The sequence below is a fragment of the Poecilia mexicana genome, unplaced genomic scaffold (genome assembly GCF_051168715.1).
Source record: "Poecilia mexicana isolate PSO_F unplaced genomic scaffold, ASM5116871v1 scaffold_3, whole genome shotgun sequence".
Taxonomy (NCBI): Eukaryota; Metazoa; Chordata; class Actinopteri; order Cyprinodontiformes; family Poeciliidae; genus Poecilia; species Poecilia mexicana.
This window is the reverse complement of record NW_028263372.1, coordinates 3,604,507-3,621,457: the sequence shown is the minus strand read 5'-3', so window position 1 is coordinate 3,621,457 and position 16,951 is coordinate 3,604,507. Positions and strand designations below refer to the sequence as shown.

The window sequence follows — 16,951 nt, the reverse complement described above, 5'->3', positions numbered from 1 at the left end:
CAAAAGGGGAGTTCTGGGGAGATTATCATTTAAATTGTGAAGAGGAGGTAGTGGACACCTCGACGCTGTTCAAGAACAGGAACGCCAGCAACGTCACTCGAACGCAACCGACAGTGCTGCCTGGGCTGGTCTGGACAAACATTACAGCCTTCTTAATTAGACAAGGACCCAGACGATTCATGTATCAGCTCGATGAGCTAGAATGCTATAGAACTAAGTTTAATCTGTTGAGTCCATGCCTGTGGAACAAATATTACATTTGCAACAGCCAAAATTACATTGCTTTGGCGCTGAAAGAGTATTGGACACTTTCATGGGTTCGTCTGAGTGCAGTGCGCACGGAGATCGAAACTTGGCTGAATGACTCGTTCCCATGGACTTATGTAATCAATAAACAAGTATACTTCAAGGGAGATTTCCCGGAAGGGGCTGTCCGCTCCCCTGCCGGGTTGAAAGGACCACATGTGGCTGATATGCGTGTACAGCTTCTTCCAACTCCAGATGATCTGCTGAATGCTCCAAAAGATCACTTTGCAAAAATTGACAAGTGTGTAGCCAAACGAATTTTTGATAGCCTTAACGACACTGATTGGGTGAAGACTTTGTCCTCTCCGCGATGCGACCTTTGGCAAACCAGTAACACCTTTTACTCCACCTGGAAATATCATTGCCCCAATCCTAATACCTTCCCTACAGCCAAGTTGGTTCTCCGAGCTTGGTGGGAGGACTACTACCGTGCGTGGGATTGGGAATGGTGGGGACTCCAAGAAGAACTACAAGCCTGGGTTATACCTTGTCTCACCGAATCCGACAACTATTGGATCAAATACCAGTACATTGCCACAGTCTATTCCAAAGACCGGGTGATTTGGCCGGGGATTTTTTGGAGACCCGACAACTACGTCGTCCCACGGCCTTGGCGCATGACATGCACACGTAACAACACGGAGTGCATTATTGGGCTAGCCAGGGAATCCTGTCACCAGGTTCGAGGCTGGGGAGAATACTGCAAGGAACACTATGCAGACGAGTATGAGACCCATGCATCAGAGGTTACGTGGAGGAAAATTCAGGGCAGATGGCAGAGAGCACTCGTGAGCGGAAGGACTTGTACCGATGCAATTCTGGGACATCACCTCCAGAAGCGCACAAGTATCCTCGACCTCCCAGTTCCTTTTATCCCTGACACCCTCATTGCCCTAGCCGAAGGACATGCGTTCCGGCAGAGTCTGTGTGATGGGGTGGTGGATAATGGATTTGACTGGGTGGGACCTAACCTCCTTTATTCTAACCTTACATGTAATATCTCTAAGGAGATCTGGCAAAAGTGTGGGACAGGCCTCCAACAACATGACTGTCGCTGGTATGAAACCTTGGGCTCCACTTTAACAACCACCGTAACAACCGTAGTGGAGGAAGTCACGAGCGTGATAGGTGGGGGCCTTGCCATTGTTGAGCACTGGTTGCTCAACGCTCTGAGTATGTTGTGGCCATATTTGTTGGGCCTCCTAGGCGTAGTCGTAGCCTTAATAGTAGGCAAGGTTGTCCTAGAGGTGTGGCTAAAAGCACTTTGTCGTTGCAAGGGGAGGGATCACAAGCCCCTCCCCCCAAAGGAGGAGCCTGACTCTACATAAAGGAGAGCTGCGGTGTGCCGACGAGCCAGTCATCGTTCGTCGGAGCTGCTGTCAAGAAGGAATACAAATCAAAAATCAACCAGGGGGACATCATGTCATCCAACTCAACGACCAACTCCTCTTCCACCAATCCGACCCTTGAGCCAATTCAAGTGAGTACCTTTGAGCAGGTCGGGTTCATCCTAGCCTGGGTTGTCTACTGCCACACCGGGTCATGGACTACTGGGCAACCCTTGAGAGTGGTTGTCGCGCTCCAGGGGTATGCAAAGCTTCTTCTACGACCCATTCTTCTGCGAAGATGGGACCATGCCCCCTCCCTTTTTGCCTGTTATCTGATGGGACGGACCCGCATCAACTGGCGCAGAGGAGCTGTGGCCTGCCTTTGGCTTACCATCGACACAACAGCCTTAATAATGGAGCTGGTCTGTGGAGGAACCCACGCCAGCCGTGCTGCACCACTGAAAATTCTCACTGCCATCGTGGAAGGTCTTCTGGCGACGTCTATTCTCATCTACCTGGCATACCAGGCTTTCTCCATCAGGGGTCAAGGCAAACGTCGTTGGCTCCGAAGATGGGCGATCTTAACCCTCTGGGTAACAGGGTGGGGAGTTTTAGTGACCCTCTATTGGATGAAGAAGACGTCCACACTGCCCATCATAGTGTGGCTAATGACCCATGCAGCAATATTTCATGATTCATCATATGTGCAGAATCTGGAATCGCAAGTATCCGACAATGTTTCCCCTGTGATAAATTCCCCATGGCTCGCAGCTCAGAGAGGCACACGAGTTTAAATCAGCTCCCTTTTTATGCTCCTGCTATCGCTTTTCACCTCTTTTCCCCACTATGAGTCAAAGTTAATTGATAACTACTAATCATGAAGTTACCTAGGTTACTGTTTCTCTTCAGGCACAGATCTTCTGCGTGGGATGTGGAACAACCGCAGAATCCTCCGGATTCATATGGGTTGCATCGTCTTCCCGTTGGTGTCACGACTGCGTACACCTTGAAAATGTAACGGCGATCCTCTGCCTCCATGGACGCGAGGACCTGCCTTACATTGCGGCTTCTACATCTAGATCCCTGGAACGGGACCATAAAGTCGTGTGGACCTCTGCGTTGGGCCAGGCCGATGACGCACTTCAGACATCGCCTTTGGAGAGTGGCCGGGTGCTACCCATTGTTCAGAAGCTTTGGGAGAATCAGATCACCCGTCAATGCCTGCTCACTCTGCACCTTATGGATGGCAGAGTGGTAGCGGTGGGTGATCCCATTCCACCAGTTTGCCCGGCGTCTCCAGATGTGTACGTGGACGTCGGATGTCAGACCAGCATTGCAACTCACGACCAGAGTACCCAAGCTGAATTTTTCAGTTCATCTCACCAAGAATGCCAGACTGAGGATATACCTCTCGCCTCACAAGTGGATCAAGGAAGTCAGACAGACTCCACCATCACCTGCATTTGTCAGATGCAGTCTCCTTCGTTCGCTACGGATTTTCAGGATCTGCTTGAGGAATTGGAGGCGTGCTGTAATTTCCCAGCTGCCACACTGCCTGATTTGGGGGTGGACGAGTCCACTCCACCCCCACCACCACTGTTGGAACAATGCGACTTACCTGAGCCGTGTAGTTCCACAGTGAATGAAGTCCTGGACGCAGATACCTGGATCTCCCCGCCATCAAATCTGACGGAGTACGAGGTTGTTGACACGTGGACAACGTCATCTTCGCCCGTCACTTGCTACGAAAGAGACATTCTGACTATCCACAGTGGTGATGTGTTGGAATTGTTTTGATCGGACTTTCCGTTTTCTGCGACGCACCGTTCGATCTCAAGGAGGGGGTGTCAAGAAAACTGGCATGGACTTGTGAGATCTCTCTAGGTACACGCAGAAAGCAGGGTAAAAGGCCTGAGGAGTAACGATGATCTTGTACGTTGATTTAAGAATGATTAAAGAAATGAAATGAAATACATATGTGTGTAATTAGTTGAAATGATTGATGTTTTGTAACCACAATGTCTGTAATGTATGACTGAAATATATAATCAGTATTCATGATCGGCGGTAACAGTAACAACTTAATTGTTATATGTTTTCAATGATTTCAGATAATGGTAAAACAAATTGATTATGCTTTGAGTTGATTGTGTTTCATGGTACGTTATAAGAAGACTGTAGAGTTGATCACAGGACAGGAACAGAGTGAATTAAGTCACTAGCACTGGCTGGGCGGGGGCCTCAGAACAAATTGCCAAAAAAGGTAATAACTACCAGATGGCCAACAGAAAAGAGAGAAGTGTTGCAAAGGAGTTGCAGCAGTCAAACGCAAAAGAGGGAGGTCTGTGTATTACCAAATTCAGGGTGGAACAAGGTTTGGGCAGGACGGTACTTCCCGATGAGATATTCGGGAAGAATGAGTCATAAGACCTCTCCCATACACAACTGTGGGCCAAGAGGGTTTAAAAGCCAGCGAGCTGGGGAGGAAACTGTTCTTAGTCCGCGGCGCTGAAGGGGAATCAACAAGAGGACGCAGGCAAAAGATCAGCGGAGGACCACACCCTGGGACCGGGGGAAAAGTTTGAGACTTCTCGCCGCAAAGAAGGACAAGATCCGTCAGCCCCAGCCCTGGCCCCTGAATTTGACCGTTTCCTCTGCCTCCACCCTACGATCCCTATTCAACAGCAGCAGACTTGGGGAAAAGACAAAGGTCACCTAGTGATGAAGATTCTGTTCGTCTAAAAGAGGTTGGACAGATTGACTTTGCTACTTTTCCGGAAAAGGACTTTGCCCGGCTAGGACAGAGACTCTAACCAAGGACGTCTAAAGATTTCGGCTGCCAAGATCGACTAACATCGGGTGTGAGTTGCCCTGCCCCTAAAGCCTCGCTCAGTGAAATTAGTGACACAGGTTAGGGATAGAAATAAGATAGGATATGGTTGATTTGGTTCATTTTATAATTTGAGATTAATACTTGTTACAAGTATACAATTACTTTTATTAAATCTGCTTGTCATTTACCCCTGCTAAAGCTTGCTTAATAAAATATAATAAAAGTAAGAATGGAGGTTGTGGACATTGAATTCAATTGAGTCACTGTTTGATGAGGGTTCTTCTGGTATAAGTAAAATCTAAATGCATGATTCTAGAAATTGGTGGCTTCGTACTTTCCTTTGGCGAGCAATAAATAATGGCCCTGGGACTTATATCTAAGTCACTAAATCCAATCTAGCCGATAACAAGTGCACGTTATTTTAAGGAGGAAAGCTACCGTTAACAGGCGTGGTTGTTGGAACTACGCGGCAGCTAGTGCTACTCTGTCGACTGTTTCTCAACTGAAAAGGGCCGTAACTTCTGGATCTGAAGGTAGTTAGAGCTAGACGAGTTTTCTCCGCCGCCAGTTTAAACAGAAATTCTCTAGTAAACCTGTGATAGGGTAAGACCCAGGTTTCAGGGATTTTCCGGACCTGTTAGACAGAGAACTGGTCAATAGTCAGTCAGTGGTGAGGTTAGGGCGTGGCTGGCTATTGCAGAATAACGAACACAACCCTTTGATTTCTGGAGAAGTTCAGGACTGAGACCAACTCGGAACTCATCCATGTTGGTTTTGTTTGGCTGTTCACTAAGTCTTAAACTTGTCCACATGTTTAAGATGTGCTGTTGGGGTTCCAATAAAGTTTTGAAAAATATGTAAGTTCAAAATTTGACATTGCTGGATCCCTACCTTCTTCAAAGGAAGAAAATGACAGACATTTAGAATTTTGACAGCAAGTTTACATAAAATGCTGGTGAAACATTGTTTTTATGACTTTGACATGCAGTTTGCTTGTAAGCTTTGACATTTGGGCACTTTTGTTTTAGTAAAGATTATTTAATTCATTGTATTAAATGAAATATTACTATGAGGGTAAATGTATCAGTTATGTTTTTAGATCAGAGTATTTTTCACTTTGGTTGCAATACTTTGACTTCTATGTAACAAGCAAATATTGCTGTTGCAAAATACTATATTTTGTTTTGCTTCAGTTTGTCAGATTTAAATTGACAATAAAATAAAGTGATTTTAAAATGTGTATATATATATATATATATATTTTTTTTTTTTTAATTAGAATTTTTTTTGAGAGTTTGGTAAATCAATTTGCAAGTTCACATTTAAACTTAAAAGCTAGCAAAGTATGCAGTTTTATAAACAACTGAACTTTTTTGCAATTCTACTACAGGATTACCGTCAAAAATCTGATGAAATCCGATTAACCATGTTATATAATTACTGTGCTATTTTAAAGAATTTACAGTATCACTAATCAAATTACAGTAAGATAGTAAAAATTACAGTAAAACTACAATAAAATCATAGTAAAACTTACTAAATTACAGTAAGACTACTGTAAAAAAAAGATTACAGTAAGGTTACTATAAAGCTATTGTAATTTCTTTACCGTAAAAATTACAGTAACTTACTGGCAACCCTGTTGCCAGTAAGTTACTGTAAGTTCGACAGTGACTTTTTTTTTTTTACAGTGTAGTCTTTTTTTCCTTCTGTCCTTTCTCTACCAAGAAGAAATTGATGGATTTATATTTTGGATGACCTTGAAAGAAGATGGCAATGACAATCAAAAAACTAGTTGAGGAATTAGTGGTCAAGACATCACTCAACTTTGTCTGAGGAAATCAGCAAAGAGGTCAAACAACTCAACCTCATGAGCCTTATGGAAGAGGTTTGTAAGCTAAGGGCTACAGTCAATTAAGTGATGAGAAAACTGGAATATTGAAGCAAAGATGACTGGAGAAGAATTACAGGGTTGATGATATTATACACACATGGACAAAATTGTTGGTACTGCTCGGTTAATGAAACGGTCAGAAATAACTTCAATCTGACAAAGGCCCATCCATCCATTTTCTAACACCCTTGTCCCTTAGTGGGGTCAGGAGGGTTGTTGGTGCTCATCTCCAGCTAACGTTCCAGGCGAGAGGCGGGGTCACCTGGACAAGTCGCCAGTCTAAAGCAGGGCAACACAGAGACAGACAGGACACACAACCATGCACACACACACACCTATGGAGAATTTAGAGAGACCAATTAACCTGACAGTCATGTTTTTGGACTGTGGGAGGAAGTGGAGTACCCGGAGAGAACCCACCATGCACAGGGAGAACATGCAAACTCCATACAGAAAGACTCCGGGCCAGGAATTGAACCCAGAACCTTCTTGATGCAAGCAACAGCTCTACCAACTGTGCCACTGTGCAGCCCAATGTGACAAAGGTAATAATGAATAAAGATTCGATGAAAATGAACAAATGAAAGCCAGACATTGCTTTTCAAACATGCTTCAACAGAATTATGTTTAAAAAAACAAAACAAACAAATGAAACAGGCCTGTACAAAAATAATGGCACTGCAATCAAATGATTCCTATAACTGTCCATAAAACGTCTTCCCCTCTCAGCAGGTATTTGGGCCACTCCTCATGAGCAAACTACTCCAGTTGTCTCAGGTTCAGAGGTCTCATGTTTCAACTCCTTCCAAAGATGCTCAGGATTTAGGTCAGGGCTCATACTGTAGAAGGCCACTTCAGAATAGTCCAATGTTTTCCTCTTAGCCATTCTTTTGTGTTTGGGGTACTTATCCTTTTGTAAGACATATGACCTGTGACTGAGACCAAGCTTTCTGACACTGGGTAGCACATTTCTTTCTAGAATCTCTTGATAGTCTTGAGATTTCATTATACCCTACACAGATTTAAGTCGTCTTTGCTGCCAGATGCAGCAAAGTAGCCCCAGAACATAACAGCGCCTCCTCCATGTTTCACAGTAGGGACAGTGTTTGTTTCTTGATACGCTTCATTTTTCCATCTGCAAATATAGAGCTGACGTGCCTTGCCAAAACATAAAATTTTTGTCTCATCTGTCTATAGGGCATTTTACCAGAAACTTTGTGGCTCCATCATAACATTCCAGTCATTCTACATGTCTCATCTGTATTAATGACTATTTGTGTTTCCTGCTTCAGTGAAAACAGACACAGGAAACTGACACTTTCTGGAAAACATCTTATAAAATACATAAAAAAGACATTTCTTTGTATGTACAGTTGACATTTATAGAGACAATAGAAATGACTGTGGTGCACAACCTTTATAAAAACACGTTTATAACAGCATAAATAGTATGAATACAGAGTGATGATCATTACAAATATATTGGTCCTCTTCTAGCATCAGAGATAAGCCTGAGGCAGAGTGATTGTGATGGAGTGGGTAGGTACTGAGGAGCAGAGACGTAGACGTATTTCTCAAACATGGCCTCCTCTTCAATACCTGCTAGTTTCAACATTAAAAACTCAAAGCAATGACATTGGCTTGCATTAACTGTGATTCATTCTTTCATGACACACTTACTCCCTCTCTTGATCCTAACTTTAGGAATTTGGGGAGGAAAATTGAAAAGATTCTACAACTGTTTTTGCAGGACGATGAGCATCAATAAGTAATCACATCAAGATGTCCCAGTGAGCAGAGGAAGTACATAGTTGGTCTGAATGCAAGTCACAGGTTGAATTATAAATTCGGAAGTTTAAAAGTTGGTGCAAAGTGTCAACCTTTGACTGAAACTTGAAGTGTAACAAAGAAGTCTGCTGAGTTTTAGCACTTTCATTTTAACCACAATGTCTTTGAAGCTCAGTCTGAAATCTGGGGGTTCACACAGAAAATGTAAAAATAATGAAAAGGACACCAATAAAGACATTTCTGGGTATAATTAGTTAACATCAAAGATCTGCAGAAATAAACAACCAGTCAGTGTCAAGTTCTATCAGTTCTCAAGCATCTTGGTTGTGCTGGTGGAATTGATGTGTGGACAGTGCTTCAGACATACTGCCTGATTGGTAAAATGAAGTAGACATTTTACTTCATACCAAGGTGTCAGAGCTGTCTTTCAAACTTGACCTGACCATATCTGGATATTTTCCAGCCCAGAAGCACATCTCACTGATGGACTGTTATTTCTCCAGTAACAGAGTCTCTCTCAGCTTCTCATCCTTCAGTATCTACATATGTTAACTGATGTTTCACCTGGTTTAATACTAACATGGTTTTGTTGTCATGGATCAGGTGCAGCCATATTGCATACATCACTTGCAGATCATCTATAAGCTAGTGTTGCCTACAGTCGGACAATTATCCATCAAGCAGCTGCAGCATATCATTGTTTGTAGGTTCAGGTTTGCAGCTTGGGTGTGAAATATAGAAAAACATCAGAACAGTAAGTTGAACCCAAGGATGATATCAAGATTAATGAACATTTCAGTCAGCAGAACAGACTTTTCATCTGAAAAGCAACAAAGGGTGATATATTGACACTGCTCATGTAAATGAAGGCTTGAGATCATTTTTTACAGTAGCACTGTTCAAATAAGACAGCTGCAGTATTTATGCATTGGAGGTAAAATTGAAAACTGATGACACAAAGTGGACTCTGATGATGTAGCAACACATGCACTCATCCTATGAGACATGGAGTCTCACACCAGCCACTGGTTGTTGTCTGCTTGTTGTATGTCTTTGTAAATACATCAAATCATATGTATGAGAGGCCCCATGGGCCAAAACTTACAAACTCTCTTGCATTATACCATCAAACTTTTTTTAACTCTTATGTGCAGTACTACCAAACAAAAACAAGAAAATATCTGTTTGAAATAAACTTAAATATATAAATATTTACTTAAGTATTCAATCTATATTTACAAAAAGCATAATGAAATTTCATGAAAGCCAGAGATGTATTCATTTTTAAATTATTTTATCTTTCAATAAACAATTTTTTAAGTTTCCTTTTTGAGTTTATTGTATTTCCAAATTAAATTGATTGTAGTTTAAATTTCTACAAAATATTTAACCATTATCTCCATTTATGTAGCTCCATTATTTTGAAACATGATAGTAAATGTGAGATTGAATGACAGAACATGAGAATATCAGTAAATATAGGAGGGTTTGACTGTGAAAGTGAGAATGAATGGTGGTCTGTGCAGATGAGTATAGTGGTATGTGTGAGAGTTTGATGGGAACGGAAATTATCTTCAATTCTCAGTTTCTGATTGGACGTCTGTAATAAAGAATAAAGGTTGTCATGGACATTGACATGCCTGCGTTTTAAAAGTAAATGGCTGAGTAGAAGCCACTCAGCCATTTAAGTAATGAGTCTTTTAAATAATATTGTAAATGCTTCCACAGTAGTATCGGCAATATCTGAAATGTTAGATACGAGCCAACAGTCGGAGACTGGACACACCATCTACTGGTGCAGTAAATGCTGAACTTCAGCGTCACACAAGCTGAAGTTGGCTTTACTTGTTATTTCAGGAAACGGCTAAAGGGCAATTCCACATCTTTTCTCACCATCTTGAGAATCTTAAATGTGCTCTAGTTTAAAAAATACAAAATTAAGATACTTCAAACCCGGACTAGATTATTCTTTACTAATAACATAATATTTAAAAACTTAAGTTTGTGAACCATAAAACCTTTACTTAATTTATGAAAGTTTATTAAAAGATCATGTTAGTTCTTTTCTGCACCTACACCTCACAGCTCCAGTCTGAAGAGCTGTCAAACTTTACCATCAACCACAATGGCATACGAGTCTGATGCTGGCTCAAAGTCACACTTAATTATTCTTAAACAAAACACCATTCAATCTCACATTCACCAAGATGATGCTTTTGAGAAAAAAATAATTTACCATGGAAACATTAAAAAAATATTAAAATCATGCAATATATAGCCAATTAGTGTTTTCAAAGCAAAAATATGTGATCCCAAAGGTCAAGGTTACCACTCAGATCTAAAGATGTTATTTCAAGGCCTTGACAAGTTTTCATCATAAAATGAAATACAATTTTATTACATTAATATTCATTTCTATGAGACAGAACTTTTCAAAGGTATTAAATTCAGTTGTTTAAACCTGCTTTATGAGCAGGATAACACTCTTGGAAACAAAGCACTGCATTTTAAACCTGTCTGTCTCTAAAATAAGTTCATCAGTGGAACAGCAGCTGCCCCTTTGGTCCAATCCTGTGGCCTAATGGGAGGGACGACTCATTAAGAAAAACATACTGATCTTATCTCTCAATGTCTGTATATTAGGGGTCATGACTTCCAGTCCTCAAGTGTCCTGCAACTTTTAAATGTGTCTCTACTTGAACATGATATCGACTAATACCAATACTGATACTGTTGATTCAGGAACAGGTGTAAGTTTTTGGACTTCAGGCCTTGAGGACTAGAATTGGTGTGAGCAGGAAGAGTGAGGTGGTATGGCATTTTTTCCTCAAGCAAAAAAACAAACAAAAAAAGAAAATTAAATTAAAATTGCTAAATCATTTTAGTTGATTTCACATTTTAATGAACTATTTTGTTTACAATATTTTTTTATAGGTAATATAAACATTCCTTCAGGGAAAAACACATTTTTAATGGAGTATGAAAGGTTGATTTGAGAGCATATTGGTATATGTATAAGAGTTTGATGGTACATGTGAGTCTAAGTTTTGGCCCATGGGGCCTCTCATATATATGTGAGCTTTTGCGAGTGTGTAGCCTTGTCAGGACCAGGGGCCTCATGTATAAAGCCTGCGTATGCACAAAAAATGTGCGGCGCCATATTTTACGCACAAGTCGGCATGTATAAAAATGAAAGTGCAAACTTTCTACCTCCTGTGAAAATGTGCAGCAGCCACTCAAATTTTGTGGACAATAAACAGTGCCAAAACACACCTAAATGCACTGAAATCTAACTCCATTCAGTGTTATTTAACCCAAGGAACATTGAACCCAATGTTTTTTCACAATTCTAATCTTTTACTGCTTAAATGTAAACGATGAAACTGAACCACATTTATCCTCAGACAATAACATAACACACATACAAAATAAATAAAATAAAGGGACGTGAAAACCTCACTCGAATGTACATAGTAAATTTCCTCAGCTCTTGTCACATAAAGATGTAACGGATCGGTCTGTGTGCCAAAGCGCATGAAAAAAATGCATGTTATTTGCAGGGTAATTTATTCTCACTTAAAAAAAAAACGGAGTTGGATAAGCAGATTAATTCCAAACAGGTCAGGTTTGAAAATTTTAAAGGTGTGTAGACAATCACACATGTATAAGTAGCTGTGCAAAGGTGTGCTGTGTAATTGTGGAATGCTTTGGCTCGGATGGAGAGCATCGCCAATTGCTGGGTTTCAGACAGGTGACCCAGATGACATGCGAAATTCAGATGGAGGTCCGGAAGCGGTCTGGTTCCCTAGCCCTAACCCTACAACAGTCTTATACATATAAATTTTTTTGTGCACTGCGCTTTTCACAATTTGTCTGCATGTCAATTTTTAGTGTGAAAGCTGCGCACTTTTTTATACATGAGGCTCCTGGTGTGTGCTTGGGACAGTGCAGCCTGATTTAAATCTTGTGGTCTAGGTCTCCTAAAAGAAGACCTACTGACTGTGTTCAGATTTTATTAATGCATGACCAGAAATTATTTGACATCCTGAGAAGTCTGCATGAATTTACAGTTTGAACAAGAAACAGTGACTTTTGGATTTAAATCTAGATGAAGGTTTTGGGATATTTTCATGTCCAGTAATACTTCACCCTTTCTGCAAAACACTTCCTAGACTTCATATTGTTCATGAGACTGCTGATGTCCCAACATCCTGTTCATTTGTGGATGAGGACATATGTCATGGAATCTGTAACTGCAGGTCCTCCTCTTCCTCATCAACATCACTTCTTGGGCCATCTGGGTTTTCAGGACCAAAGCGAGCGGACCGCATCTTCCCAAACAGAGCAGGACTCTGCTGCTGCCGCCTCAGCCTAGGGGTGGGGAGGGAAGAGTCCATGTCAGCATGTTAGTCTGTCACACAGAGCCCACAGTCTGTCTGCAGGGGAATTTCTCATTTGTTGATGTGCTGATCAGTCATGTGTGTACAGCATCTCAAAGAGATTTATGGATGTGCAGTTGTGTGAAGTAGCTATCAGTATTCAGTAGCTTATCTGCAGTAAACACTAGTTTTTTTTTCTTTTTCATCAAAGTGAGTTTGTAGAAGGAGGGAGATGACGTTTTACAAGAGGAAGGCTGAGAACAGGAGATGCTGTAATCCTGATGAAACAGGCTTATTATGAAGCTTATTTAACAAGTCAGACCAAGTTTCATACCAATGTGAGCCACCAACACATTACACTTTGAATAAGTCTGATTTGGTTTTTGAATGTTTCACAAATTTATTAAAAAGAGAAAACCAAGAAATCCAATTTATGTAAGTATTCACAGCCTGTGCCATGAGGCTAAAAATGGATCTGTTTCCACTGAATATCCTTGAAATGTTTCTACAGCTTGAATGGAGTCCAGTGGTGGTGAATTCAGTTGGACTTGATTTGGAAAGGCACACACCAGGCTACATAGGCACCACAGTTTACAGTGCAGGTCAGTTTTCCTAAAGGCCCCTGAAGGCCTCTTGGACTATGAGGAACAAGATTCCCTGGTCTGATGAGACAAAGACTGAAGTCTGGTGTGAATGGCAGGCAGGCATCATGTTTGAAGGAAACCAGGCATGGCTCATCTCCCCTACACCTTCCCCACTGTGAAGAAGGGGGATTACATTTACCCATTTACCTGTTTTTGTCCTTATTTAAGTTCAGAACCATGCATGTACATCCTGAAGACAATCCTGTAACATATATACAGCAGACTGTCGGTCATTTGTAGTTACAAGTAGATAGATTTGAATTTCATCTGTAAAACAATGACTTTGTGCTTTTTAAGATACAATCCAGAGGCAGCAGATATAAGAACAGGTGCCATTATTGACCCCTGGGAAGCCCCAGACACAGAGGAGGAATGCTGTATAGATTTACAGAAAAACTTCTGTTTAAAAGTAAGAACCGGAACCAATTTAATGCTGTACCTCGAATACCATAAAGTGACTCCAAACGGGTCAAAAGGATGTTGTGAGTGTCAAAAGCAGCAGACAAATCTAAAAGTAAAAGAACTTCATCAACAGTGAAAAGAAGATCATTTAAAACTTTTAAAAGTGCAGTTTCAGTGCTTAAAACCAGACTGAAATTTTTCACCAATTTCATTCAGGTCAAGATAAGTCTGTAGTCAGACAAAAGCAACTTTCCCCAAAATTGTGGAGAACATGATAGCACTAACTGGTTAGTGGGAACAAATTTACCCTTAGAGATGACAAAGTCTAAATCAGCTCTGAAGACATGCAGTTTAACAGGATGGATTATTACAAACAGAACCATCAATACAGAACAAACTACAGTAAAAAGAAAGCTCCAAACAAAACCAGAACATTATACTATAAACCATGTAGTCATGGTGTTTGGTTGGTTATTTTATCATTTCAGATAATTGTGAAGTGCCAACTAACTTACGGTCAGCTGTCTGGGACAAACATGGCTGTTTCAACAGGAACCAGAATAAACAATGTAGAGTTTGTGGGGTAGCAACAAATCTGTTGAGCTGTGCAGAACTTCAACAACTGCAGACCTGCTGAACCAGATTAAGTCTTTTATTGGTTACGCTCCTCTGTGGCTTTGACAGAACCTACAGCATCATGCTGGGGGAGATGTCACACAGTGTGGAAGATGAGTCTGAATCTCAAGTGATCCAAGTTACATCCACATAGATGGCTGCTTGTATACTGGTTTTCCAGAAGAAACATTATAGAGAAAGTTACTAATTTCAGACATCAATGGTCATAATGGCTAAAAAAGTTTAAACTCAACAAACTTATTTTTGAATTAATTACATGGTCTCAGCTGTATGTAAGTTAATATGCAGAGTTGGTGTATGTGGGTTCCACTCAGAACCCACCAGGTTTAGTTGGAGGTGAGTCTGTGAGTGTGTGAGTGCATGTGTGTCTGAACCCCTGTCACTCAGCTAACCTCTCTCTCTATCAGCCTTACTCCTCCTCTTCTCTTTGTCTTCTCTCCATTTTCTTCACACCATCACTTTAAGCCTCAGCAGCCAATCGCCAAGCTCCCTGTCACATGTTACCATAGTAACAGAGAGCTCTCTTGTTATGCTGCTGTGTGCCACGCCAGGTGTGTCAGAGTGATTTGAGAAATGAACACAAACACAGCCCCAGCTTCCATCAGCGTGTTGTCATTCAGCTTTGCAGGAAGTGCGTGTGTGTGTGTGTGTGTGTGTGTGTGTGTGTATATATCTGTCTATATCTATCTACAGGGGTGAAAGTAGGGGGGGACCATCAGGTACTGCGTACCCCTAAAAGATTTAGCGGGGGTACGCAGTACCTGCAAGAGAGGAGCGGCTGTAAAAAATCAGTTGGTTCACTGTGCAGCCGTGAGTTCACCCACTAATCAGCCGTGACTGATTAGTTTTTAAAGAACAATCTAAAACACGACTTAATCAGTTAACTTTTTTTCCCCCCCCGTTTCATATTGTTTCTGAACTGTTCGTGTTTTACTAGAGCAGGGCTGCAATACGTGGATCGTGGAAGGTTTTGAGTCGATCTCGGCATTAGGAGACAAACTGAACGCCGCCAGGAGGCTGAGACCAGCAGGTCCTCCTCTGATTGGCTTAAAACGTTCCTAACTTTATTAAAGAACAACAGCAAAAATCAACAAGACGTGTTCAAATTAATGACCCAACAACAATAATAATCACAGTAATTCTTGTTTCAACAAGTTGTTGCGCAATTCTGTGCGTTTCGGTTCCATTACCAAAATAACGAGCAGAGCAGGAGTTTAAAATGAACTAATCAACCACCGCTGTGTTCAGGGAGGATTATTAATAATCGCAAAATAAATATCAAGCCTGCAAATATAATATCATAGTGGACTGAATGTTTTTAACGTAATCTCTGGTCGGCTTGTGGAGCGCATGAGGTTGCCATGGCAACAGATGTGCTTAAATGACAGAGAGAGACGGAGAGTAAAAATGTGCGAGTGGTTTAGAGTTGATCACCTGTTCAGTTATTTTACCTTTGTTTACCTTTGCTGTGGCTCATCACAGCTGCTGTAGTTTCTGAACGTTCAATAAACGACAAACTTGGACTAATTACCTCGTTCTTTGTGAGTAAAACGTCATTTACAACAAACACCAAACACAGTAAATATGTTTCATTAAGTATTTAACAAACAAATGGCTTCTACCACGATAATTATGTGAAATTAAATTAATTGTCTAATATAAAAAAATAGTTTGGTGCTGTCGGGCTCAGAGTCTGAGAGGCTTTTCCTTTATCAAACAATTTTTTTGCCTCTTATTTAGTGGAAATATTGATGAGATTTTCTCCAAAATTATAACCTTTTTCAACCTTTTAGCTCCACTGTTGAAAATGAGGTTCTAACATTCACAAATGACATTGAAATAAATCCAGTCCAACATCTGGTTTGAGGTGATTCCTCTGGAACCTGTTGGAGGAAAAATATCCCAACTTCAGAAGATGAGCTTTAGCCTAACAGCTCTGTGGTTCCTCCTGTCAGTATGAGAGTCATAACATGATGGGTGAGGAGGAGCCATGTTAGGAAGATGAAGTGGAAGCTGCAGGATCTTCAGAACAAACAGGTCATGATGCTGGGCTACTGATTATCCGTCTGTCTGGACACAGGATCAGTAGAACCAGTTTAAAAGCTAAAATGAATGGTTATATGCCAGACATGGAAAACTGGGATGCTCTCCATGCCATGATGTTCAGGATTTAGGTCTCATGGCATCTCAAGGTGTCAACATTGCAGCCAGTGGGCTGAGAGAAATACAGCTTTATTTTGTAGCAATTCAAGAGCTACCAGCTTTTATCGCTTCGCAAAAATATTCATCAGCACAGAAACTCCAAAGCACACAAGAAGCTATATATATATATGGTATTTTCCTAACAAATACTATGTTGTTGGGACACCATGAGAAAAAGTTATGTTTTTGATCTAAGGGTTAAGTTTAGAACTAAGGTGTGTATTAAGTTTACTTTAGGTTAGTGTTATCCATGTACTGGTAATAGTTAGGTTTAGGGGCACTCTGTAGAAATGGATGAAAAATGAATGGAAGTCCATGCAAAGTCCCTGTTGTTCGTGTTCGTGCATCTCACCTCGACTGTAAGTGTTCCAGTTGAACCTGCAGATTCTCGGTCTGCTCTACCTGCTCATCCAGAGACCTCTGCAGCTTCCTTGTCTGGTTATGAGATTCATCCAGCTGGACACACACACACACACACACACACACACACACACACACACACACGCATACAGTGAGCTGTGATGGTTTTCAGTTCATCA

The 16,951-nt window shown here is 41.1% G+C and overlaps 1 protein-coding gene across 1 annotated transcript in view; it reads right to left on the bottom strand.

Moving 5' to 3' along the window:
- Nucleotides 1-7,717: 7,717 nt before the first annotated feature.
- The window catches only part of ccdc102a (coiled-coil domain containing 102A), a 47,337-nt gene continuing 38,103 nt past the window's right edge, over nucleotides 7,718-16,951 (bottom strand). Inside the window, exons 9-10 of the mRNA XM_014968710.2 lie at nucleotides 16,765-16,868; nucleotides 7,718-12,520 (exon numbers count right to left, since the gene is read on the bottom strand). Of these exons, the coding sequence (XP_014824196.1) occupies nucleotides 12,388-12,520; nucleotides 16,765-16,868 (237 nt within the window). The 3' untranslated portion in view covers nucleotides 7,718-12,387. The remainder of the gene's footprint in view (nucleotides 12,521-16,764; nucleotides 16,869-16,951) is intronic.